This window comes from Onychomys torridus, chromosome 5 (genome assembly GCF_903995425.1).
Source record: "Onychomys torridus chromosome 5, mOncTor1.1, whole genome shotgun sequence".
Classification (NCBI taxonomy): Eukaryota; Metazoa; Chordata; class Mammalia; order Rodentia; family Cricetidae; genus Onychomys; species Onychomys torridus.
Genome location: NC_050447.1, coordinates 109,154,149 through 109,179,008, shown reverse-complemented (window position 1 = coordinate 109,179,008; position 24,860 = coordinate 109,154,149). Strand labels below are relative to the sequence as shown.

General features: G+C 41.7%; 2 protein-coding genes across 5 annotated transcripts in view; one reads left to right on the top strand and one right to left on the bottom strand.

The window, feature by feature from the left end:
• Positions 1–2,783, bottom strand: part of Fars2 (phenylalanyl-tRNA synthetase 2, mitochondrial) — a 451,555-nt gene extending 448,772 nt beyond the window's left edge. For 2 of the 4 annotated variants that reach the window (XM_036189039.1, XM_036189041.1), the window contains exon 1: positions 2,404–2,783. The gene's annotated coding sequence lies outside the window, so the exon portion shown is untranslated. The other 2 variants (XM_036189043.1, XM_036189042.1) reach the window with 2 other exon arrangements.
• Positions 2,784–3,204: 421 nt separating this feature from the next.
• Positions 3,205–24,860, top strand: part of Lyrm4 (LYR motif containing 4) — a 128,247-nt gene continuing 106,591 nt past the window's right edge. The window contains exon 1 of the mRNA XM_036189044.1: positions 3,205–3,297. Coding sequence (XP_036044937.1) covers positions 3,212–3,297 — 86 coding nt within the window. The 5' untranslated portion in view covers positions 3,205–3,211. The remainder of the gene's footprint in view (positions 3,298–24,860) is intronic.

Genomic DNA, 24,860 nt, shown 5'->3' with positions numbered 1-24,860 from the left:
ATGTATATATACACACAAAAATGTAAATGGCTTTATATTGCTTCAAAAGCAAGAAATATTTACTGTCAAGAATTATGGTATTCTTAACTCAGTATTAAAGAAAATGTTTACATTTTGAGGACTAAATGACAGTGGATAGGTACCCAATTGTTTATAGATGCTATAAAAAAAAAACAGGATGACAGAACACATGAGTAAGGTCTAGTCTCAGCCTCTGGGCCAATTCTACGTAGAATTTCAGTAGAGTTGTTGCATTTAAAAAGTCACTTCTAAAGTGAAGATGAGCAAAACAAAGATTTAGTTTGGGAAAGTGATTTTATTTTAATTAGCCCTTCAAGGCAATGATAGCCAACAAAATGAAAAAAAAAATCACAAAATAAAGTATGTTTATAAAGACTTGGAATAGCATTAACTAATGTTAATTATGTTACAGCAATCAATTATAGTAGTTTATTTGAACAAAGAAAAAGAAAATAGCATGAGAATCAGGCAACTCCCAAACCAAAGCAGGTTCTAGAACAGTAACAGTGTGATGATCTGAAAGTATTTACAGAAAATGGAAACAGCATTGAAAATGCCATTGGAGGAAACATAATCACCTAGTCAATAGCTTGCAACTTCATTGCAAGTTATTGAATTGGTTATAGGACCTCTTGAATAATGCTTAATTACTGTGATTAAAGTCTACATTAGTCTATTGTGTCCACTGGTGGTACCCAGGCCATATCCATAGCCTCTGACAAATCTTACACTATCAATTTCCTGATCTTAACTACTCCTTGAACTGACAGATCTACTACCTAAACTATTTTAACTCTGCAAATTCTTATGATGACAACAAAGACATTTAGATGTCCACATTATTGTGCACATTAGTAACTAAATCCCTTGTAATTAGGCACAAACCCCACACAATAACTATCCTAATTTCACTTCCAAGATGAAAGTACAATACAGAAGAAATGTATTCACCACTCTTTCTTGACAATTCAAAATAATTTAAATATTTTCCATTCTCATTCTAGTAATTTTGTATATCTGTAACTTGCAATGTGTAGTTTTTCCTGGTGCCCTATATTTTATATCAATAGCAATCAATAGTTTATTACCTCACGAGAACACAGCTCTGTTCTCACTATGTAACTACGTGAAAACGTCCTAATGGTCAGCTAGTTAAGAAATTACAAAGAAAAAGTCAAGAACATTAATAGATCTCATTAAACCTGAGGCAATGAGCTGACCAAACAGCAAGGGAGCAATAGCGAGGCACGTTCTGTTACTATTTATTAAAAAATTAAATTTTAAATATTTATTGATGTGTTTTATGTAAGTTTTGTCTCATACATAAACGGCCAGCCTGGGCTACAGAGTGAGTTGGAAAGGCGCAAAGTTACACAGACAAACCCTGTCTTGAAAAACAATTTTAAAAAAATTAAATTTTAAAAGCCTATTTTGATTAGGAGAAAATCAGACAGGGAGCTTAAAAGTGTTTTTTATAAAAGCACTGTATCGTCAATACTTTTAAATGTCACTGTATCATGACTAGTAGGTTTGTTTGTTTTTTAGATTCAAGGACAACAGGTTGCAAGCACACTAAAGAATTTTCTGCCTCAATGTTCCTGAAAATACAAGTTGCTTCGCATAGAGCACACATCTTTTCAAAACTAGATACCCCAAAGCAGATGAGAACAGATGTTAATTTAATCGTAGTCTTATCATTTAAAATTACTCTATACTGTGTTTGGGGGCAAGGACGATGAAAGAAAAGGCTTGTAGCAACGTCGTCATATAAAACCAAATTCGAAAACTAATATCAGGGCTTTCCAAACACAGTAAGCAGAACTAGTAGGGGCTTCTCTTCGCACAGTCCTAAGATCAAGGACTAGAACGAAAAACTTTGCTACTTTAGCAAGATGGTCGGTAAAAGCTGGATTCTGGAGGGGGGAGGTGTGTGTGCCGGGGAGAGGACACCATCAAGAGAGAACTTTTTGCCTTGGGTCTGAAATGATGCCTCGGAAATTCCTCCGTCCCAAGGGCTCCCTAATTAATCATGACATCTAAAGTCCAGACTTTCAGAGTTTCTGTTTTTGTTTAAAAACACACTACAAAACTGTGCGCTTAAAAGTAATAATAATAATAACCAAGAATTGCATGGTGTCCCACGTCTGTAATTCCAGCACTCGGAAGGCTTCGACCGAACGCTCAAGCTCAAGGACAGTCTGGGCTACAAAATGAGACCCTGTCTCCAAAAATTAAAAGGTAAACAGTAAAAAAAAAAAAAAAAAAAAAAAGTCCAGACCTTCAATGACTATCCCGGAAACGGGAGAAAGTCACAGCCAAACGCCAAGTGCACAACAAATCGGAGACTTGACACCTCCAAGCTGCAGCAAGGGCAGCACTCACCCAGCATTCGCCAGGGAAAACGCAGACCGCGGGCGTTTCGAAGTCAGCAGAGCGACCACACACACGCTCTGCAATCACAGAGCTCAACCTCTCCCTTTGCATCCACCGTGCGCGCTGGGCGCCGCCATCTTGACGGAAAGAAGCCAGGGCCCGAGGTCCCTGCGCCGCTCGCCCAGAGAGAAGCCGGTGATCCAGGAAGCCGCCAGCTAGTCAACTCCGCACCTCTGGAGCAGTGTCCCCCAGCCAAGATGACGCCGATTATCTCAAGCTGCCGATCAGGCCCAGGCAAAACAAACTCACTCTCTCAGTCGCACACAGCGGGTCAGGCAGCGCTCAAGACAGCCTCACCGGGCAGAGGCGGGGCAGCGGCGCATGCTTCGTAACCCGGGCAACCGGGCCTGGGCAGGTGTAGGGGGCGTGGTGTCCGAAGACGCCAAGGCCTCGGCCCCGCCCCCGAGCGGTTCGGAAGAGTGCAGGCTGCGGAGACTGCCAGCTGCGGTGTTCGAGCCCGTAAGCGTCCTCCGGTGGAGTGTGCCTGGGGCTGGACGGCCTGGCCTCCTGCCGCTGGACCAGCCTGTGAGGAACGCGGAGCCTCCCGGACTCGGGTGCCTCCCCTTAGCTGCCCGCCGCCCTGCCTGCGCCGCCTCCTCGCGCGCGGGACTCTTCCCCAGGCCGCGAGCCAGGCCAAGGCGCTGCTTCTGCCTTCCAGCGTGCTTTTTGCATCGTTTGACATTTGGGTTCCGTTAAACCCGGGACCTCCTCGAAGAAGGACCTGTTTGTTTTTGTTATTATTATTTTTGTTTCCAACATGGCAGCCTCCAGCCGCGCACAAGTGTTAGATCTGTACCGGGCGATGCTGAGAGAGAGCAAGCATTTCAGCGCCTACAATTACAGGTGACCCAGGGGGAGCACCGGGAATGGGATGCCCGGGTCTGTCTCTAGGGGTCGCGGAACAGGCGCCCGCTGCTTGGGTTAGTGACAGGCTCCTCTGCCCTGACGCGCACGTGCAAAACTGTCCACCCCCAGGTGTGACCCTCGGAGCCCGGGAGGGGAGGAGCCAAGGGCTTGCCCTTCAAGTCCTGGGAACATCTCTCCTGAACTGACTGGCACTCGAGGTGGTGCTTTAGTACCCTTGGCCAGTGTCTTGTTTCTGCGATACGAAACGATGGGCGTGAAGCCGCAAGTGAGAAAAGTTAGGACAAGCAAACATGTGCTGTACATGAAACTTGCCCAGAGAATACGACTGGAAGCAGTCGCTCGGGACCACGTGGCCACAAAGCTCAAGGCTTGCTCTAGGCCCCCCCCTTTCATTTACCCTGGTGTTTTAATTCGCGACTCAGAGCAGTGTTTCTCAACCCGGGGGTCAAGACCCCCCTCAATGATTCGTTAACCGGGGTTGCTTAAGACCATTGGAAAACACAGATATTTACATTATGATTCATAGCAGTTGCAAAATTACAGTTATGAAGTAGCAACAGAAATAATTTTATGGTTGAGGAAGTCACCACGACATGAGGAACTATATTAAAGGGTCACAGCGTTAGGAAGGTTGAGACACTGAATTAGAGGATGATGGAGAGAGGGTACATATACAAGGAGTGTTAAAGGTAAGAGGAGTTGCTAAGCCTTCAGAAACTGAAATGTTAGTTTATCCTGCCTCGCCAGACTGAGATCTTCCCTCTAGGTCCTAAAGCCTAGCACTTACAATAGCAGAAAACAAGAGCATCAGTTCTTCAAAAAGAAATTTAAGTTATACATAAATACACAACAATTATACATTAATGGGGTGCCATGTGTATACCTCACTTTCATGCAATAAAACTTTTACATTTTAAAGCCAGCCTATTTTTTCCATGCCTGGCCCATTCCACTACTTGTATATGAGACCCTTATACTTGTTAGGAAGTTCTCCACCTCAGAGCCCCCATCTTCTCCATTTCTACTTCTTTGGAACTTCTGACCCACCACTTCTGTAGAGCCTTCAGGTTTTTTCTGAGATGTGGTGTCTTACTAATTACCTGAATCCTCTGAGACTGAAGCATACTCCTGAGAACAAATATCGGATGGAACCAGATCATTTTTCTTTTTCTTTTCTTTTTTTTTTGTTGTTTGTTTGTTTGTTGGTTTTTGGTTTTTCGAGACAGGGTTTCTCTGTGTAGCTTTGCGCCTTTCCTGGAACTCGATTTGGAGACCAGGCTGGCCTTGAACTCACAGAGATCCGCCTGCCTGTGCCACCGCCGCCCAGCTCATTTTTCTTTAATGGGTTGCTTATTTACAGTTATTTCCCAGGTTTTCGGATTACTTCACAAGCTAGTCTTCACTTTTTATCCTTTCAGACATTATTGACGTGCCCTTAGGTAACTGACTAGGCTATGGTGTCCTGGTGTCTGCTAACTCCTGAAACAGACCTGGTTCTAGGTGCACCCTCCTCTAGAAATTGAGCTGCAAGGTCCTGTCGTGGGCAGGCCAGGCACAACCTCAGTCTGTGGATGCATCAAATATCTCCAGCAGTAATTCACCTTTTAGAATCCTGCTGAGAAATTATACTTGTCCTGTCAACTTGAGAACAGCATTGGTTGTGCTAGTGAGCTCATACCCACTAAAGACATGGTTAAATTAAACATGGTTTTACTTGATGTCGTTGCCTTTGGAAGATAAAGGATATAAACACTAAACCTACAGATAGATGTAAGTACTTACAATTGATGGAACACAGGAAATTTGGAAGTAAATACTTGGAAGTGTTCCCCACAATCTAGAAGATGTTCTGTCTCAACAATAAACACGGAAGGAATAAACAGAAACTAGGTCACACTAGAGGGCACATATGGGAACAGGTTGTATAAAACACAGGAAGCAGCCCTCAATAGAGTTGGTAACCTTGGAGTTAGTCGGCCTTCTTCATGGCAAAACTAAGTCATTGGACTAGACAGCCTCTTAAGGGCCCTTCATTTCTAAACTTCCATCTGGAAGTGACTTAAAAGCCGATCAATACACCAAATGTTTTCCAAGTCCCTAGGAGTAAACCGAAAATCCTTGGCTATGCCTAATAGAAATATAAAACTGAGCTTCAGCATAAGCAACTAAATGCTAATAAGCACTCAGAGTAGTCTGTGCATCATACCAGATGTGTTTTCCACCGGAATCTCGTGGTCATTTTTACCAGATATCATTTACCCAAAACCTGAGAACCCTGCCTGCATTATCATTATGCCCACGAAAATAAATCTTGCTTCCTATAAAATATGTCTGCCTCTCCAGTACCCTGTAGAATTCAAAAATAACTGCTGCCCTCCCCTCTCAACCCAACACTGTCTGTCATCATGACAGTCACTGAGAGTATCTTCCATGTTTTCTGTTCTTTATGTCTATTAGCACATTTATTTTTTAAAACCTCCTGAGGTACTGTTTTTATGAACTAATGAAAACCAAGCACTAGAGACACTAAGCTCACGAAACTGATGCTAGATGACTGATCCAGAGAGCGTTGTTAAGCCAGGACATGGTGGGGCACAACTGTAATCCTGACACTCAAGAGGCAGGAAGATGAGTTCAAGGCCAGCTGGGGTTACATGCTCCTCTGTCTCAAAAATGAAAAAAAAAAAAAAAAAAAAAAAAAAGCAATAGTGAAAAATTTGTAAACAACCCAAAAGTTTTGATGTCTAAAGTAATCACAGTGGTGAACTATTTTCTCAGACCTGTACTTAGGCCTCATTTCAATAGTGTGGGCAGGTTTCATCCCAGCACCGGCAAGCCTGACTCACACACCCTATGTTCTTTGTTGTTTCTTTCTTTCCTCTCTCTCTCTCTCTCCACCTCTCCTCCCTCCCCCTCTCCCCATGGCTCCAGAGCTGGGATTAAAGGCTTCTACCAAAAGGCAGCCACTTGTCATTTCTTAAATGTACCATGTCCTTCCATCCTCAGACCTTTGAAAGTCCTCCTCTGTTTAGCATATCCCTTATCACCCCTATCCTAAACGCCTTCTCCTCCTTAAGATATTGTAGTTATGCTATGACCTCTGAACACTGCTTTTCCATTCACTTCATTGCACAGCCTCCACCACAGACAATTCTTTTATCACCACCAAGACATCCAAACAGACCCCATTCTTAGGTTCATTTAACTTAATGCTCCCAGAAAACCTCTGAAGCTTCCTTTCCCCAAAACTGAATCAGGACCCAGAAATACAAAGGTAAGCACTTTGGACTTGGCAACCCATGTTTTCTCAGTAGCTAACAGGAAGGTTTTTTTGCAGCCTGTTGTGATAGAAGCTTGGGCAGGGTGTAGAATCAACCAGAGGACCTCCCAGACATTGGCATCAAATCAGCTGTGAGCAGAGTAGCATAAACTCAGGTAACTACATTGCAGCTCAGATTGACAGACATACCAGGCTTGTAGTTTCCACTGTGGAACCTGGGTTTTTGTCTTAGGTAAGAAGCAGCCAAGCCACCCTATTTCAATTTCATCTTGTTAAGTGACAACCAGAACTAAGGATTAGATAAGTTCCTTTGGGCAGCAGGATAAGAGTATCTTGAGCTGGAAATAAAGACATTAGTAGGAGTTGATTATAATCGTGCAGAAGAGAAATTAGAGAACATAAGAAAACACTTTTGTAGGAGAGTATTAGAACTCTGACAATGCAGTCTTAGTTACTATTCTATTGCTTGAAGAGACACCATGACTAAGGCAGTTCTTTAAAAAGAAGCATTTAATTGAGGCTCACTTACAGTTTCAGAGGGCCAGTCCATTATCATCATGGCAAGGAGCATGACAGCATACAAGTAGAGACATGGTGCTAGAACAGTAGCTGAGAGTTCTACATCATGATATGATCCCTTGGCAGCAGGAAGAGAGAGAAACTGGGCCTGGCCTTTGAAACCTCAAAGCTCACCTACAAGGCCATCAAGTCCTCCAACACGGCCACACCTTATGAGTCTGTGGGGTTGTGAGCCACAATGTGGTTGCTGGGAACTGAACTCAGGACCTCTGGAAGAGTAGTCAGTGTTCTTAACCTCTAAGCCATCTCTCCAGCCCACAGAGGCCATTCTTAATTCAAACTTCTATAGTCACAAAAATAACATCAAGGTGGGACTAGAGTATGGGTCAGGTTAAGATAAGGCCCAGAAAAGGGGAAACAGATGTCCTGCCATTAATTGACTAAAACAGTAAAGAAATAGCTGGTCTGGAGAGATCTTTCAGTCACTTTGGGAATGTTCCCAAGTAGGAATGGAGCCCAGGGCACCCTGCAGAAGCAGGTAATGACAGCCTGCATCTCAGGAGCCCCAGCACCAAAACAGCCTGAGCTACCATGTCTGAGTAGCCCTGGGAGAGTCTCCACCATGCTCTGTCCTGCACTTTCATTTAAAGATGTAGACTTTAGAGCTGGGCGGTGGTGGCGCACACCTTTAATCCCAGCACTCAGGAGGCAGAGGCAGGTGGATCTCTGTGAGTTCGAGGCTAGCCTGGACTACAGCGTGAGTCCAGGAAAGGCACAAAGCTACACAGAGAAACCCTGTCTCGAAGAAAAAAAAAAATGTGGACTTTAATAAGTGTAATCAGGTCAGCTTGTGGAGAAGCTGACATAGATACAAAAGATGGAGATACAAATGACCATCCAGAGTTTCTATACCTGATTCATTTTGCATAATATTTATTAAGGTGGTTTAATGTACAATTTTTCATTTATTATTTTGAAAGACCTTTATTTTAAAGTTATGCTTTTATCTGATGAAAAAACAGCAGTCACAGTGATCATTCTGGACCTTCATCTTAAATAAATTCCATTTCTTCTTGGGATAATGGTTTTCTTATGTATTTCCAAGATACTGTTCATATTATTTCTGCATGTCTGGTGGCCCCTAATGCATCAGCAAATGTTGGGATATATTTCCTTTGGAATGCTGTGATGTTAGAGAAGAGTGAGAGTAACCCTGCTGATCTCAAAGCTTCTGAGGCATTGGGTTTAGGATCGTCTCTCTAGTCAGGGAAGCTTATTCATGGAGCATGTGTCTTAACTACTGGCACAGCCCCCACTGGCTGACACCATCTTATGCCTGCCATGACTCCTGGGCCCTGCACTTCTTAATAGATAGAGGAATGATTCACTGCCTCCTTTTCTCATAGGCCCACAGATCAAGAACACTAGAGTAAATTGAATGAGCCTGTCAGGAGTCATACTAATACCAACCAAATCTTTCCAAAACAAGGATAAGGAGGTGGCTCAGTGCATAAAGTGCTGAGAAAGCATGAGGCTCTGAGTTCAGATCCTAAACACCCAGGAAAAAGTCAGATGCAGTAGCAGACAAATGTAATCCAAGCACTGGTGAGGTGGAAACAGGAGGGCCCCTAGAGTACACTGGTTATCCAGTCTGGCCAGGTGCTGAGCTCCAGGTTCAGTGAGACACTGTTTCAAAAACTGAAAGAAAAAAAAAAAAAGTGAAAAAGAAGGTCTTGATGCCAAATAGTCTTCCCCCTTAAAACAAACTGAGAAATTCCTAATAGTTCTTCAGCCCTTTGTGTGTGTGAGTGTAACTACAAGGCCTGGGAATAGATAGAATCCAAACATAGGATGGCCATGCTATGAAAAGATTGTGGTGTGGTTGTGCATAAGGACTTCTTCAGAAAATAGCAGAACTAACAGGAAATATGTGCCTGAGTGCTGAACTATAGCATACATATAGTGGTTTCCAGGAGACACTTCCTATTGATGATTTGGCTGCCACTTGTTACACTGTTGTAAAAATATGCTTCCATAACTGTGATGCTCATTTCAACCCTTTGGGCATAACTCAGCTCCATTTTGATCTTAATTCTGTGTATCATTTCTTCCTTAGAAACTTGTATACACTGCAGTGCCCTTTGTTTCTATAAAGGTATCTTCAGCCCTCCTAGGGTAACCTTGGCCTTATTGTCAGACCACAGCCTCCTGCTACACATCAGTTGCTAATAGTGGGAAACTCCATCCCTCTGGTCTTTCTCACCTCTCCCCGATTGACTGAATTAGAGCTCCCCAGAGCCCACCCAAGTGCCATCAGATTAGTGAGTATGATATTGTTCATGGTGTATTCTTGCTGCTGTTGCCTTCCTTGTCTGGGTGCTAAGGATCAGACTCAAGGCCTCCACGTGTGACAAGCTCACACTCCACACTGCATTACAGTCCTCACCACTGGTGTGTTCTTAAGATTGTTAGGGTTTTCTTTTTTATCCACTTCAGTTTAAAAAGGGAATTCCTTTTTCCTTCACTTTAAGTCTTATAATGCTTTTTTGTTTTGTTTTGTTTTGTTTTGTTTTGTTTTGTTCTTTTGAGACAGGGTTTCTCTGTGTAGCTTTGCACCTTTTTCCTGGATAGCCCAGGCAGGCCTCCAACTCACAGAGATCCGCCTGCCTCTGCCTCCCGAGTGCTGGGATTAAAGGTGTGCACCACCACCGCCCAGAGAAATAATGCTTTTAAGACATATGTAAATCATTACTTACTGGAGAAGACATAAAATTCTCTTTTAAGCAACCAATTAAAACTTTTACTCTAAAATGCTGAGCAAATCATACATCTTGGTGAAAACTACCTTTTCTGTTACAAGATGTACAAATGCATAGTTTTTAAAAGAAAAACATTGCTTTATTAAATTTTCTAAGTTCCTTGCAAATTATGCTTTAATATTTATTCTGAGTTCATGCAGTTGAGCTCATGCATACATACCCTGTGGCACTTCATTAGGAAGAATCCTTGTGCTGGCCCTTTCAGTGGTACACCACAGACAACTGGAGGCAATTCATGTGTGCTTAAAAATGATTGCTTAAATTTGTGAACTATTAATTCTAACTAAATGTGGCTAGAGTTTCAAAAACTGATTTTTTTTCTCTTATAGTTGCTAAATTTGCCATATTGGTTAATGATTTTTGAAAATTAAGTTAAAATTACATAGTTATGTGGGAGGTACTTTAAGAAGATCACATCCATCAGCTAAATTTGGGGAGATAATACGTGCATTCACTTTCACTCCAGAGTAGATGATGGGAGGAAGTAATTTGAAAGTATTAGATGTAGAGCTTTAGCTGGAGATGCAGCTCAGTTGGTAGTTTTCCCAGCATGCACAACACACTGGTTTTGATCCCCAGCACAACATTCAAAAAGAGTAGAAGGATGCAGTGTGATTCCTTGTAATTTCATTCCTTGTAACACTTAACATTTGGAGGCAGGAGGATCAGAAGTCCAAGGTCTCAGCTACATAGCAGAATTCAAGCCCACATTAGGATAAATGAGACCTCCAAAACAAAAGTATTAGATCTATATGTGTCATTGCTGGTTTTTTTGCCTTTGAAATGATCTCCAAGTTATATTTATTCTATCTATACTTCAGCTTAGCGTTTCTACCCTAATATTAAATAGCATACTATAACATGAAATGTTATTTTAAAATAATAAGTGAAAGAATCAAAGCAAAGAGAAAATGGAGGTAGAGAATAAAGAATGAAAGACTACAATATGCTATTCCAAGTAAATAAGATGCTTGTTAAGTGTCTTTAAAGTATTCTGCATTATAGTCAGGTAATACCATTTGTTTACAAACCATTCTGTTTGAAAATGAATGTAATGAAATAATAGAATATTGACTGCCTCTCGCAATTCAACAATAACAAAGTGCAGACTTCACTAAGGAGGAAGGGTCTTCCATGCCATACCTCTTATCCTGTAGTTCATTTTTCCTGTCCTTGAACTCCACTCCACTAAGTATAGATTTTTACATTTGTCTTAGCGCTTATTCAATTAACTGGTATCTAGTAAATTTAGTAAAGTTCCGCCCATTAGAAACCACATTAAGTAGTAGAATCAGATAGAATGCATGAACCAAGCTATGAATTTGTAGATTTGTAGAGCTCAGCTAAGAAGAGACCAGTCCTCAGAATATTGTCTGGTTGGTAATCAAAATACCTGGAACAGGGCTGATACAACTGGGTCTCCATTACTTATTTTAAGAAGCAGAATAAGAGTTACCAAGATCATGTTAAAATGGTATTGCTGTGGCATCTTAAAATCTGTACAGCTAGATGGGCCCTCGGGGTTCAAGAGAAGAAAATCATAGCTCAGTCTTTTGAATTTGCCTTTACATATTGTTTTTTGGCATTATGACTCAGTGCCATGAATGAGGCAGTCTTGGTTATATTTAACATGTAGACACTTTTTCTTGTCATTGTTGCCTAATGTAGTGGTTCTCAACTTATGGGTCAGGACACCTTTGGGGGCTGAACAACCCTTTTAAAGGAGTCGCTAAGACCGTCAGAACACAGATACATTACAGTTCATAACAGGAGCAAAATTACAGTTATGAAGCAGCAATGAAAATAATGTATGGTTAGGGGTCACCACAATATGAAGAACAAAACAGTATTAAAGGGCCGCAGCATTAGGAAGGTTGAGAACCACTGGCTAAAAGGATACAACAACTATTCCACAGCATTTGCATTTAATTTAGTATTAGGAGCCATCTTGGGATGATTAAAGTATGTAGGAGGATATACTTAAGGCCTATGACATACTGTACAATTTCATATGAGAAACTTACATTCAAGCATTGATGGAATTAGGTATGGCAATGTGGAAAGTACTACACTGGGATCCTGCAGATACAGGAAGATTCCCTTACATACAAATTAGTGACTATATAGTTATCACTAACAGTGGTAGGCCATCTCTCAAATTTGCCATACTCAATGGTCATTTCAGCAACTCATTTAAATCTCTTGAATCATCTTTTGTATGAAGTGGTTTTATTTATTTGTTTTTCAATCTAAACATAGAACTCTGCTATTCATTATGACACTTGACCCTTCATTCACCAACTGATTTTAGGTACCTCCCATTGCCTGGACTCAGCTCCTGGCTGAGGATATAGAGATAAATAAAACTTACTCTTTGTCCCAGAGATACTTACAGTAAGTTCAGTGTATAGACTGATATGTTCACTGAAAACAGTATGGTAGCATTGGATCAGTAAGGGGGTGAACTGGCCATTACAGAAACAGAAAGGGCAGCATAGCCCAACTTGAAAGGGAATTGAAGTTGGCTGGCCGAAGCCATAGAGGGTTAGCAGGAAGTCACTCGATAAAAGAGGTGGGAGCAGAGAGGACAAGTGTGAGTACCAGTGTCACTGGTGGCAGACCTAAGTCCTGAGAGACATGTCTTGCAAATATCACAGATTACACTTTGACAAGCCTAGAGTGCTCCAGGACAGTGACCCCATGTGACCTCATGCAGTTACGAGAACTGGTGAAGTCAAATAGAGGAGGCTGCAGCCAGTGTTAGACAGATAGTTTTTTTCTTTATGAGGACATTCAAAAATTATCAAAAGGACAAATATACAAGCCAATGACACAATGATTTGTTGTTATCAAGTATTGTACACTAGCAATAGTTATATATGCTATACTTTCATACTATAGGCAGTACAGTGAGTGTTCACACCAGCATCACCACAATTATGGGAGTAACATGTGGCAGTACAGTGACATCATCATGGCTACCATGGCAGTAGACCTCAATATTGTGGAGCTTGGGTATAATCTTGTGGGACCTCAGTGTATATGCAGTTGGCATTGACTTGGGTGTCTGATACAGCACTCGTCACTCTTTTGATATGGGTGTTAACTTCATCTTCAGCCCTCTCTACTTCTCTCACTTTTCTTTCTCTAATTATGCATTATATGTGTTGGTGTTATTAATCTGCCTGTTAATGTTCATCAGTCCTCATTGACTTGATTGATCTGTTCTCAGTAATTATTTGTTTTATTTAATAAATGGCTGCTGCCACATTCAGTGCTGTTAATGTATTACCCTTATATTTTAGTCTTTTGTTCCTAGGCTAGTTTTTGAAGTGTGTTTAATTCTCCATTTAGTTTGGTTTTTTCAGTTGTTCATATTATCAATTCATTATACATGGTTAACATCACTCTTTACTATGCTCATTTAGTGACTTCTTATGGTTTTTCTATCTATCCATACAACCATTTTCATTAAATAATTATCTCTCTCCCACATCCAATGCCTAAGTAAGAATCATCCTGTTTTACCAGAAACTACTTCTGTAGGCAGAAATGTCTCATCTGAAATTATCTTTACCTTTGACTAATCAAAAGGCAAAATTAAATAAGCAAGTATATCCTTATAGACAGATTGGTGGCAGACACAGCCACTGATCCAGTGCTGTCCAGTCATCCTTCATTAGTTCAGCAGCTTATTACTGAGCACTCAAGTGACATGGAGTTTGGAGGGTGGGATCCTTTCTCCTGACAGCACTGTGCTGCACCTCCAGGCTTGAATACTGACGGACCTAATGAAGATGTCATTGTCTGCTTATTGGCCCTGGGCTTGACCTGGGAAAGAAGGAAAACCTCAGTAGGTGAACATTAGCCTAGGGCTCCCCTTTAACTAGCAGCCTTCTGTGAGTAGCGCTCAGCTCACCCACAGTTTTTCAACTGCAGCCAGCCTCTGCATCTGACTTGGTCTTTAAGTCATCCTTGTACCTCCTACCACATCAGACCTGCCACACAAAACTGCTATGAACATTCAGTCATCCAGGACTCCTCCCTAGCTCCAGTTGCTTACAGTCTCCCTGGATCCTTCTCGGGCACATCTCCCTACCCTCGGCTCCACACCTTAGCCATTCCACCCTGTCTTCCCACCTAGATAGCTGCTCATGTGTGCTGCGATTTATTCCCTATGTGCCTGCTCTCCTCTCTGTGAGCTCTCTAAACTGCACTGGCAACCTCTTCAGCTGTGTGGTGTACACCTACCTAAGTGTAGTCACCAGATAATTTCTGTTAAGACCTCATGAGAAGCAGAAGAGATCTGAATTGGAACCCAAAACTCCAATTCCTCTCCCCTTTATTTAAAAGAATCCATGTAGCTTTTGGAAATTAACTCATGAAAAATTCTAATGTCACTTGTCTGCCCTCTCTCCTTCTATTCTTTGGTCAAAGCAAACCCCTTGCATGTTCTCATGGTAATATTGTCTTTGTATGATCACATACTGATCCCTACATTTCATATGTCCTCCTTCCTTTAGCCAATCCCTGACATCATTTAGAATTCTGCTAATAGACCATTTCAGAGGAAGCTCTGCAGCCTCACACTGCACTCTGCTCCCTTTACTAAAAAGTCATAGCTCTAGGTCTTGTCCTTCCTCTTGGAATAAAGACTTGCTTCTTTCCTTTGTGTCATGTCACCCTCCCACTTAAGGATGCTTATAACCATGGCCTTTTCTCAGGCTCATGGCCAGGCTGTTCTTGGTTCTGGACTGTGCTGGCTAGTTTTATGTTAACACAAGAGTCATCTGAGAGGAGAGAACCTCAATTGAAAAAGTAGCCCTACATGATTGTCCTGTAGGCAAGCCTGTGGGGCATTTTCTTGATTACTATACAAGGGCCAAGATCCCTCCCTATGGGTGTTGCTACTCCTAGCTTGGTAGTCCTGGGTACCATAAAAATCAGGCTGAGCAAGCCATGAGGATCAAGCCAATAAGCATGTTCCTTAATTACTTCTGCATCAGTTTCTGCCTCTAAGTTTCTCCCTTGAGTTCCTGCCCTAAGTCCCCTCAGTAATACAGTGTGACCTAAGAATTGTAAGGTAGAATAAACCCTTTCCTCCCCAACTTGCTTATGGTTGTGATGTTTTATAGCAGTAGCAACCCTAAGACACTGGTCTTTCTTCCCCACTCACCTCCCACTTAGCCTGGCACAGCAGCAATGTTTATTCCTAGCCCCATGCATTCCTCCATGGAGACACACCAGCTGTGGTCTGACATTATATACATTTCTCTTTCTAGTCTGATAGCAGGTTTAGGATGTCAAGGCCTGGGTGTATGTGTTCACCATCCCCCCCAGCATACACAGTTACTTGTGGAGCAGACACAGGATATTATAGCAACATGTGAGTTCCTTTTATGATGCTGTCCCTGACTTTCAGACACTGTGCAAACTTCTGCCATATTATTTCTCCCTATCAGTCCCTTTCCACTAGAATATTACCTTTCAGATTGTAAAGACCATGTCAACTTTGAGTTGAGCATCAGCATTGTCTCTGAACTAGTGTGGTGGAGTGTTTAGAGCCCAGGAACATTTTGTATTTCTTCATTATCACTCACCCAAATATAGAAGTATCTCATGGAATTTTAGAGATAGGATTCAGATTTCTTTTCCCAGAAGCCCATTTGTTTTATTTTTAAATGATCTTCCTGAAAATGAAATCAGCATGATTTCCTTGTTATTAGGATTTATATAATGTATGTGCAGGCCAGCAAAGTACTCACATAATTTTAGCAGTAACAGTTTCCAAGCCAGTATTATTGACCTTGGAGGGGACCATTAGTAGGACATGGGTTGCAGCAGGAGGAGAGTGGCTCTTATGCCAGCACCACCCCAACACACTCCATCTCCTTAGAGTTGCATTTCTGTTGCTGTGCTCCATGCCATGAAGGCACCACATGGACTGAGTCTGACACATCCTTCACTGCAGCCTACAGTCAGCACATAATTGCCTTTTGCCTCCTGGTTTGAATGTCTGCCTATGTAAACTGATGCTTTGTGTATGGTGGTAGAGGCACATTCCACTCACCTGTGCACGTGGGGGCCAGAAGTCAACTTTGAGTGCCTTCCTCTAGACTTTCCATCTAATTTTGTATATTTATTCATTTATTTTGAGGTGGTTGTTTTGAAACAGGATCTCACTTTGTAGCTCTAGCTGGCCTGAAACTCACAGAGATCCACCTGCCTCTGCCTCCCTAGTACTGGTACTAAAGGCACTGATACCACCTTACTAAATAAAATAAGATCTCGATATCTCTCTCTCCTCTCTCTCTCTCTCTCTCTCTTTCTCTCTCTGAATTTAGAGCTCATTGTTTTTGCTAGACTGGATCCAGCAAGTCCCAGGGATCCACCAGAAGACCCTGTGCTGGAATTACTGAGACAGGCCACCATGTTTGGCTTTTATGTGGAACTGGGGATCTGAACTCAAGTTCATGTTCACACAACAGGCACATTACTGTCTGACCTAGCTCCCTAGCCCCATACTGCCAATTTTAACTGTCCATCACATTGCCATTGTCACTGTGGCTTTCTCAGAACCTCATGCTACCTAGACATAAGATACTTACTGATTCTGTGCCTGAAGCCAGTACAGAACTGCTCATCCATACTGAGAGTCTTGGGCTTGGGACTGAGTCTTCCTGTATTCTTACTAACCTGACCAGCTGCCCCAGACAGTGGTCTCTCTCCCTCTTTCTCAACATTCCTACTACATATCTTTAGATTACCTTCCAATGAGTCCTTTAGATTTGGTCTGTCCCCTGAATGAGGGGCAAAAATGGCATGCCAATAGGATTTGTGCTTTAATTAGACTAAATTCAGGAAGTAAGGTGTGTTGGAAATATACCTCCTTAGACATCATTTCCTGGAGCTGGAGTGTAGTTTAGTGGTAGGGCATGTGCTTAGCATGTGCAACACCCTCCCTGGAAAAAATCCTTCTGTTGTAAAAAGTGAAAGTCGGTGTGGGTGGGTGCTGCAGGCTGCAAGAATATGTAATAGAGATTCAGCTGGATATGATAAAAACTATACCTAGAAAGGTCAGGAATCCTTCTAGAGGAAGTCAAATATCAAGGAATATTTGGAGTTATTTGACTTTTAATATGTCAGCTGTTTCCTACTGTCAATTTCTTGTGTGCCCATTACTCCTGGGAGCGGGGCAATGATGGAGAGGAGAATAGCTCGGCCTGAGGAGAAAGGAGGGTTAGAGTAGTGCAGTGGCTTGAGTAGAAAGCAGGAAGGAAAAATTTTTGCAGATTGTAGGCGAATTTGAATCAGGTCAAGAGAATAGGAGAGGTAGGAAAGATGGGAGAGGGAGGAATGGAGGACAAAGATGAGATTGATAGCAGAAGAGCTTAATTAGGGCTATGAGAGGACAGGAAAATAAGATGAAAGAATCTAGTGTACATAGATTCTTTTCCCTCAGATTACCCCATCGATGGCCATAGCATCTTCCCTGGGACCCTGGAAGAAATCTTCTCAGGGCAGACCCCTAGGAAAATTTCGATAGGTGGGGGGATACCCTAAATACTGAGACAGCTCAGATGATGGACAAATCCGATGTGAGAAGATGAGTCCTTGTCCTTCACAGTGTCTTACTCTGATGATGGTGCACACTTTATTAAGACACTGATGTCTGTTTCCTCGACACTTCTCAAAGATCAGAAGAACCAGCCTATAAGATAGTATGTGGAAAATATGCTTCCTTCTTGTAATTAATTAGAAAACTGAAATGCAGAAGCTGCTTCTTGTTTCCTAACTGCTATCACACACAGTCACCTGGCAATAGTAGCACTACTATTACTGCAGTAATTAATGTTAATCTACAACCTCTAGAAAGGGAATTGCTACCTTACAGTCTCCTGACCCTAGGGAGTAAGGATGAATCTAATGCTGCTGTTTGCCTATGTCCTCTATTTTTTTTTCCTCTTTTAGAATAGAGGGAAGAGATAACACCTTGCAGTGCAGCCTGTTTGAATTTCATAATTCTATAAACTCATTTGTCAGCCTTGGGAAAAATATGGTTCAGATATTTTTACTTACTCTCTATTCTTTAAGTCATTGCCATGTACAAGGCCTGCCTTGCTCTGCCTCTTGGGATGTGTTTCTCTGTGAAAGAGACTCACTGACATGGTACTCTGGGTGGATGAGAACAAATTTGAAAACCCTATTCTGGAGCCATGTTTACTTTCCATGAACTCTTTCTGTGCAGTTTCCCTTGAGTGTCCATGGGTTACATGGACCCATCTTAGAATACCAAAATCTCCATATGCTCAAGACCCTTATATAATATAAATTGTGTAAATGCTACAGAAATTGGGATCACTACTTTTTTAAGGGGATAACAAAGAAACTGTATTTGTGTTCGATCCATGCACTATTTTGCTTTTGTTTTGTTTGCTTTGGTTTTTGTTTCTTTTTGTTCTTCTCATACAGTTTTGGTAGTGGTTGGTTGAATCTTTGGATATAGAACTTTGCAGATTTGGAGGGCTGGCCATACTTACTACCCCTTGACTTCTAAAGTACAGGTGAGAATTTAGACTCTTCAGTTGTTATTTCCTAAATAATCTTACTTTTAACCTTACCTTGGTCTTGCTCACAGACCTAAGACCTATATTGACCATAGAACCACTCATAGATGCTGAGAGCCCATCTATGGGAGAGTGAAGTCCCTGAACACTGTCCTCAGGGACATTTCAGCTCTGGATCTTCCCTCTCTAGACAGCATTCCCTCTTCCTGCATTCACCTTTTTGAGAGGGTAAAGCATAATTAAAAGCTGTCATTTCATAGTTGATATTTTAATAGATATTGCTCCCAGCTGCTCTTCTGGTGTAAGTTCCTAAGTAAATGTTTTGAATTGTGTATAAATGCCCTATGGCAATATTATCACAAAGAGTGCACTTTTATAAATTGAAAATAAATTATCTTGGTTACATTGCTATATTCCAAAATACAAGCAGAGGAATGGAAGTAGTGTTAATGAAAAATATTTCTGCATTTTCATTGTAATGGGAGACCAAGAAGTGGACAGATAAGGGATAAGATCTTAGCAGAGAAAGAATAATTATAAATGTGTGTGTGATTTAGAAAAGCAACTCAAAGCTGGGAAAGTTATATGCTGGAGGAGGGATGTGTTCAGTGGCAGAATACTGGCCACATCTGCCTTGGTAGAACCCTGTAGACTTCTGAAGGGTTACTGCTGTGGCCTGGTTTTACCTCACTGGAGAAAAGCATTTCTCCACCACTACCTGCAGCCTCCGCCTGACTGGCTCCAGCAGCGTGCACTTCCTCTGTGCTGAGGTGCTGGGTTTCTCTGCAGAAGTTCTCTCTGCTTGTGCTGGCTTCTGTTTGTATGGGGATGGTGAAGATGTCGCAGAGGAACTGTATCCAAAGAACCTCAGAGCAGAAAGCCAGGTTTGGTTGGAACATGGCCTTACTCTCCAAAACCCTCCAGCATTTTAAAAACCTGTGTGGCCTATGCTTTGGGGATGCTGGCATGGGATGAGCTCTACAGCCTGTCTCTTGTGAGTCTCATCCTCCTCACTCCACCACAGTCTGGCTTAACACTCCTCATATTACTTTTGTCTTGGGCTCAATGGGTACAATGTCATCTTCTGCACTTCCTCATAAGATAAGTAGGCGCCCCCTGTCTTATGGCCACCCATGTAATGACTCTTCTCCTCTCCTGCCTCTTTCTTTGACAATGGAGGCCCCAAAATTCTGTTTCTACCTTCTGACATTCTCCCACATTCATCTTAGTAACTGTGGCTTCCACCCTGTTTGTTGTGATGATTCCCACTAGTTAATCTTTATCTCCTGAACCACATCCTATTCTCTCCAAGGTCCTCCTGGGCATTTCTGGGTGTGTTACCAGCGTCTCAAGTTGAGCAGATCTGAACTCTAATGCTGCAACTCACCTAATCTGTTGCACCTTCCAAACAAGCTTGGCCCTCTTTTCTTCATCCTGGTCCAGATATTCATTGCTTAAACTGGAAGTTATATTGATTTCTCCTGGCTTTGTATAAGTCATAAGGTTTTTATTTCCCACGGAATCGCTCTTACATATTCCGTTTACTGGCTGTCTTTATGTCCTCACAGTGGTGGTCTTTGTTAGCCATCAGGTTTTATCTGGTTTGGTACAATTTTCTTTACATCACTCTGCACCAGCTCTTGCTTGTGTCAGGCATCCTCCATGCTGCAACCAAGATATCTTGCTCTGTCCCCAGTCTGACTGTAAAAAGAAGCATAAAGGGTTAACAGAAGCACGGTTCTTCCCCAAAGAGCTGAAATTTGTCAAGAAAATTGAGTAAGCTGTATTTAAATGAATACATGCTGAAGACAAGGCGCTCCAATAAATAGCATGAGACTGGAGATAACTTGTGTCCAAGAAGGTTCTCTGTTTGTCTGTAGGAAGTCTGTTGGACTTGCTTATAAAATTTGGAATTCTAACGGGTTAGTTTTCTGCTACTGGGAATATTAAAGATTAACCCCAGGCCAGAATTTGAATTTCTTTCTTATCTCATAAAAGCTTTAGCAAATAAATAGGATCATAAAATTAATGTTTTATTGTTCTTCAAATATCTGTATTCACTTCACTGCTCTCACTGAATTAAATTACTTAAATTATTTGTTTATAAAGGGGAAAAACAAGTCAACTTGGTTGATTAAAATATGGATTATTTACAAAACCCTTGAACTTTCTTTTAAATACTTAAAAATATGCTTGTTGTCTTAACCTATGTATCTCATGTATAGGAGTTTGGATAATCACTGATATCTCATTAAACACAAACTCTCTAATAAGGAAAGAATTCTATGTATCCATATAGACTTAGCCTGCAGAGTGCATCTTGAGTAGCCTTAGTTTCCCTTAACATTGTCATATGCTATGTTGGAAAAAACTTCCTTGGACCTTGTCTAGAATCTTACCATCATTTCATTTTATTCCGAATTCTCAGCAAGAACTTCCAGGGCTGGTGATGTGGTGGTGTAATTTTTATAGCACATATGAGGCCCTAAATTAAATTCCGTAGCACTGAAAGAGGAAAAAAAAAATAAACAAGAAAAATTTGAAACACCTATCTTTTCTCACATAAAACTAGGGTTAATTTTGTTCTTGATTTATCTTAATTTACTTTTTCTTAAATAAGGAATCTAAATGAGGAATCAGAATTGTATACAAGTATTTTAAATAAAAACATCTAGAAAATAAGGAAAGGAAAGGAAGCCAAAGACCTGGGATGAGGTTTGCAAGCATGCAGGCTGTTGAGAAGACAGAACAGTTGACACCAGGATCACCATGTCTGGTGTGGCTCAGAGCTTCCCAGGAGCAACTGCTAGAGAGAATGGTGCTTGGTTATGTGAGTTAGTTATTACAATGTGGAAACAGCCAGTTGCTAAGAGGAATTACAACTCTTTCTCTTACAGTTTTTTTCTTTGAAGGTCAACATCGTCAGCAGAAAAATAGCCAGAAGGTGCATAACAACAGAGTGCTTTCTGGGAAATAAGTGAAGAGACAGTTTTATCATCTGACCATCTAAAATGCTGGGATAGCACTGGGGGATACAGTTTTCTGAGACTGCCATCATGAATGAGGTCCCATCATCAACTAAAGCAACTATTCAGCAGATGAATGGCAATCTGAAAGGCAGTTTCTTGGTATCCTGTGATATTGGCTAATGGCACACCACAGTAATGAATCAGTTTACAAGGAACTAAGCTGCAAGCCCCTAACATAACCCACAGATAAAGCTTGGAGTATGTAGAGGAATGCATAGAGGGTGTGCCTTTTTGGTAGTACTCCACAAATAATATTCTCTTCAGTGTAAATTTTGACATGTTCCAAATAGCAGAGTCTAGACTTAGCTGAAGGCCAATCCTTTACCTTATTCCTGAGAACTTATGGACAGAAGACTAGAGACCCCTAAGGACTGCACACCTTCCAGTTCCATACCATAGAGGTTTTATTTAAGGGACTATTGTGGTGGGCCATCTAGTGAGGTTGTTGTTTCTTAAGTTTTTTTTAAGAAAGTAAAGTTTTTATGGTTATGTCATAATTATTTCATAACCTCATCAAATGGCATCACCAACTAGGGACCAAGTGTTGTGGGATAATCTTCTTGTACCCTGTGAAGATATTGTCTCTGCCAAGGCATCTTCTGATTGGTTTAATAAAGAGTTGAATGACCAATAGCTAAGCAGGAGAAGATAGGTAGAACTTCTGTAGATGTGGGGGATGGGGGAGACACTGGGAAGGTTCTGAGGCATATAGTTTAAGCCAGCAAGACACAGAGTTGGACATACGGTATGTAGGAGAGGTAGCAAGACACATGGCAGAGCATAGATTAGTATAAATGAGTTAAGTTATAAGAGCTAGTTGGGAACATGCCTAAGCTTATGCCAAGCATTTATAACTAATAAGGCTCTGTGTCATTTTTTGAAAACAGGCAGTCCATTTGGGGCACCAAATGAAGCATTTGTTGAAATTGTTCTGTTATCAATGAAAACTTGAGCGTCAAATACTGGGGTGAAAACCTGATCAAAGAAGCGATGGAAGAGTGGCCAGCTGACCTCTCCACGCTTCCCAGATCAAAGAGCACATGAAAAGTCCAAATCCCTCCCTCATCTTTTTTGTTCATCTTCTCTATCCGTATATTCCTGGCTTCTCTGTGACTAGTACCAGTCAGCCAACTGTTGGCTCTGCCCCTGATTCAAAGTTAACTTTATTAACACAGTTTGAGTGTCACAGTGCAATCAAATATACCCCAACAACCAAGTGTTAAAATGCATGAACCTATGGGACACTTTTCTCTTTCAAACTACCATAGTCACCATTTCGGCTACCTGTTTCTACCCCACAATGCTGGGTTACAGGTATGCATGCTCATACCTATCTGTTCTACAGGTACTGGGAACTCAAAGTCGTGTCATTAGGCCTGTATAGCAGGCACTGTTACCCTCTGAGGCATCTCACCAACCCTCTGACCTTATGTTTTGAGGCAGGGTCTGTCACTGAACCTAGAGCTCACTAGTTAGACAAGACCAGCTAGCCATCAAGTTCTAGGAATCCCCTGTCTCCACCAACAGAGCAATCGCTTGAGCTTCCATACAGTTTTCAATACTGAAATACATTTGTGGGAATGAAGAGGAAACTCTCTTAGACTTTACCATTTACAACATAGGCTCCACATGGAGTTTTCTTTGCAATATATTGAAGTCTTCTCTTGCCCTTCTTAACACTTCACACTGGCTGCCTTCCTTATAACAGCACTCTGTGTCTCATCCCTAAACAAAGCATGTTCCTCGGTGTCCAAAAAGTGTTAACGGCCTTTGAAAATCAAATCACCCCTATCCTAAGATACTTTCCAAGAAGAGAGCAGCCCAGGTGAACAGACCTGGGAACTCACTGTTGTAATTGGCTATCGACAGGCCCTTTTAAACATGATGAGTTCTGAAAGGAGAGAGGCTCTTTCCTGATTGGATAAAGAATGTCAATCCTGTAGCAGAATGAGGAGATTGAATCTGTTAATAATCAGAGTTCTAGACTGCAGTTTTTATTTTACCTATCATACACATTTGTGTGTGTGTGCTTTGGCAGATAACTACCAAGTGCCATTCAGTGTTACTTACTTACTGTTGCTGTGAGTCGGGGGAAATCGTAATTTGTAGGTGGGAGGTGGGGGTGTTTTTTGGTTTTGGTTTGTGTTTTGTTTCTAAGATATGGTCTCATGTAGCCCATGCTGGCCTCAAACTTGCTATGTAGCAAAAGATGGTGCACTTCTCCTCCTCCCTCTACTTCCCAAGTGCTGCCATTGGAGGTGTGCAACACCACAACTGCTTTAAGCAGCTGGGGTCAAGCCCAGGGCTTCATGCATGCTTAGCAAGCACTTTATGAGCCGAGCTACATGCACTCCAGCCCAGTAACAAAATTTTCAAATGAAAATTACCTGGTTTTCTTCAAGTTTTAATATATAAGATTAGACCTTTACCTAAAGCACATACTAGGTGATACAAATATGTCAGGTGGTGGTGGTGGCAGTGGTGGCGGCGGCATGCGCCTTTAATCCCAGGGAGGCAGAGGCAGGTGGATCTCTGTAAATTTGAAGCCAACCTGGTCTACATAGTGAGTTCCAAGACAGCCAGGGCTACACAGAGAAACCCTGTCTCAAAAAAACCAAAAGAAAAAAATTATGGAAATAATGTAATATAGAGAGTATTTGGACCCACTTCCAAGAAACACATAGTTATTTATGTTGCCAGTAGGCAAGCAAGCAATCTGTTAAATGACAGTACAGTATCGAGGTCAAAATAACCATCTCCATATATGATTCATGATAGTATGTCCTACCCATCTCCAAGAGATGAAGAAGTCGGTTTGGTTTGGTTTGGTTTGGTTTGGTTTGGTTTGGTTTGGTTTGGTTATTTCAGACTGGGTCTTTCTATGTAGAGTAGACTGGCCTTGAGATCTGTATTTTCTTGTCTCAGCTTCCCAAGTACAGGAATTACAGATGTGTACCATCTTGTCTAACTTCCAATGGTATTTGTAAGTTGGTGGACCTTGGAACTGATTAAGACTCTAGAGATGCCTTTTTTAGAGGATAGGCAAAATTAAAGCAATCCAACGGCTGCCAGATTTTGTGTGTAAGTGCAGAGATTAGTGTATCTTCACATAACTCTACAGAAAAAATTGAGAGCCCTTCATCTCCAGACAGATGATTAGATGGGTGCTCAGTAGTGAACCTAGGACCCTATATATGCTAAGTATGTGACCTACCACAAAGCTGAGCACAGCCTCACCCTCAGTATTCAAGAGCTAAGAGAACACATACCAGCTTGTCCTCTGCAGCCCTTTCAAAGCCAAGACACTGGAGACACTCGTCTAGAC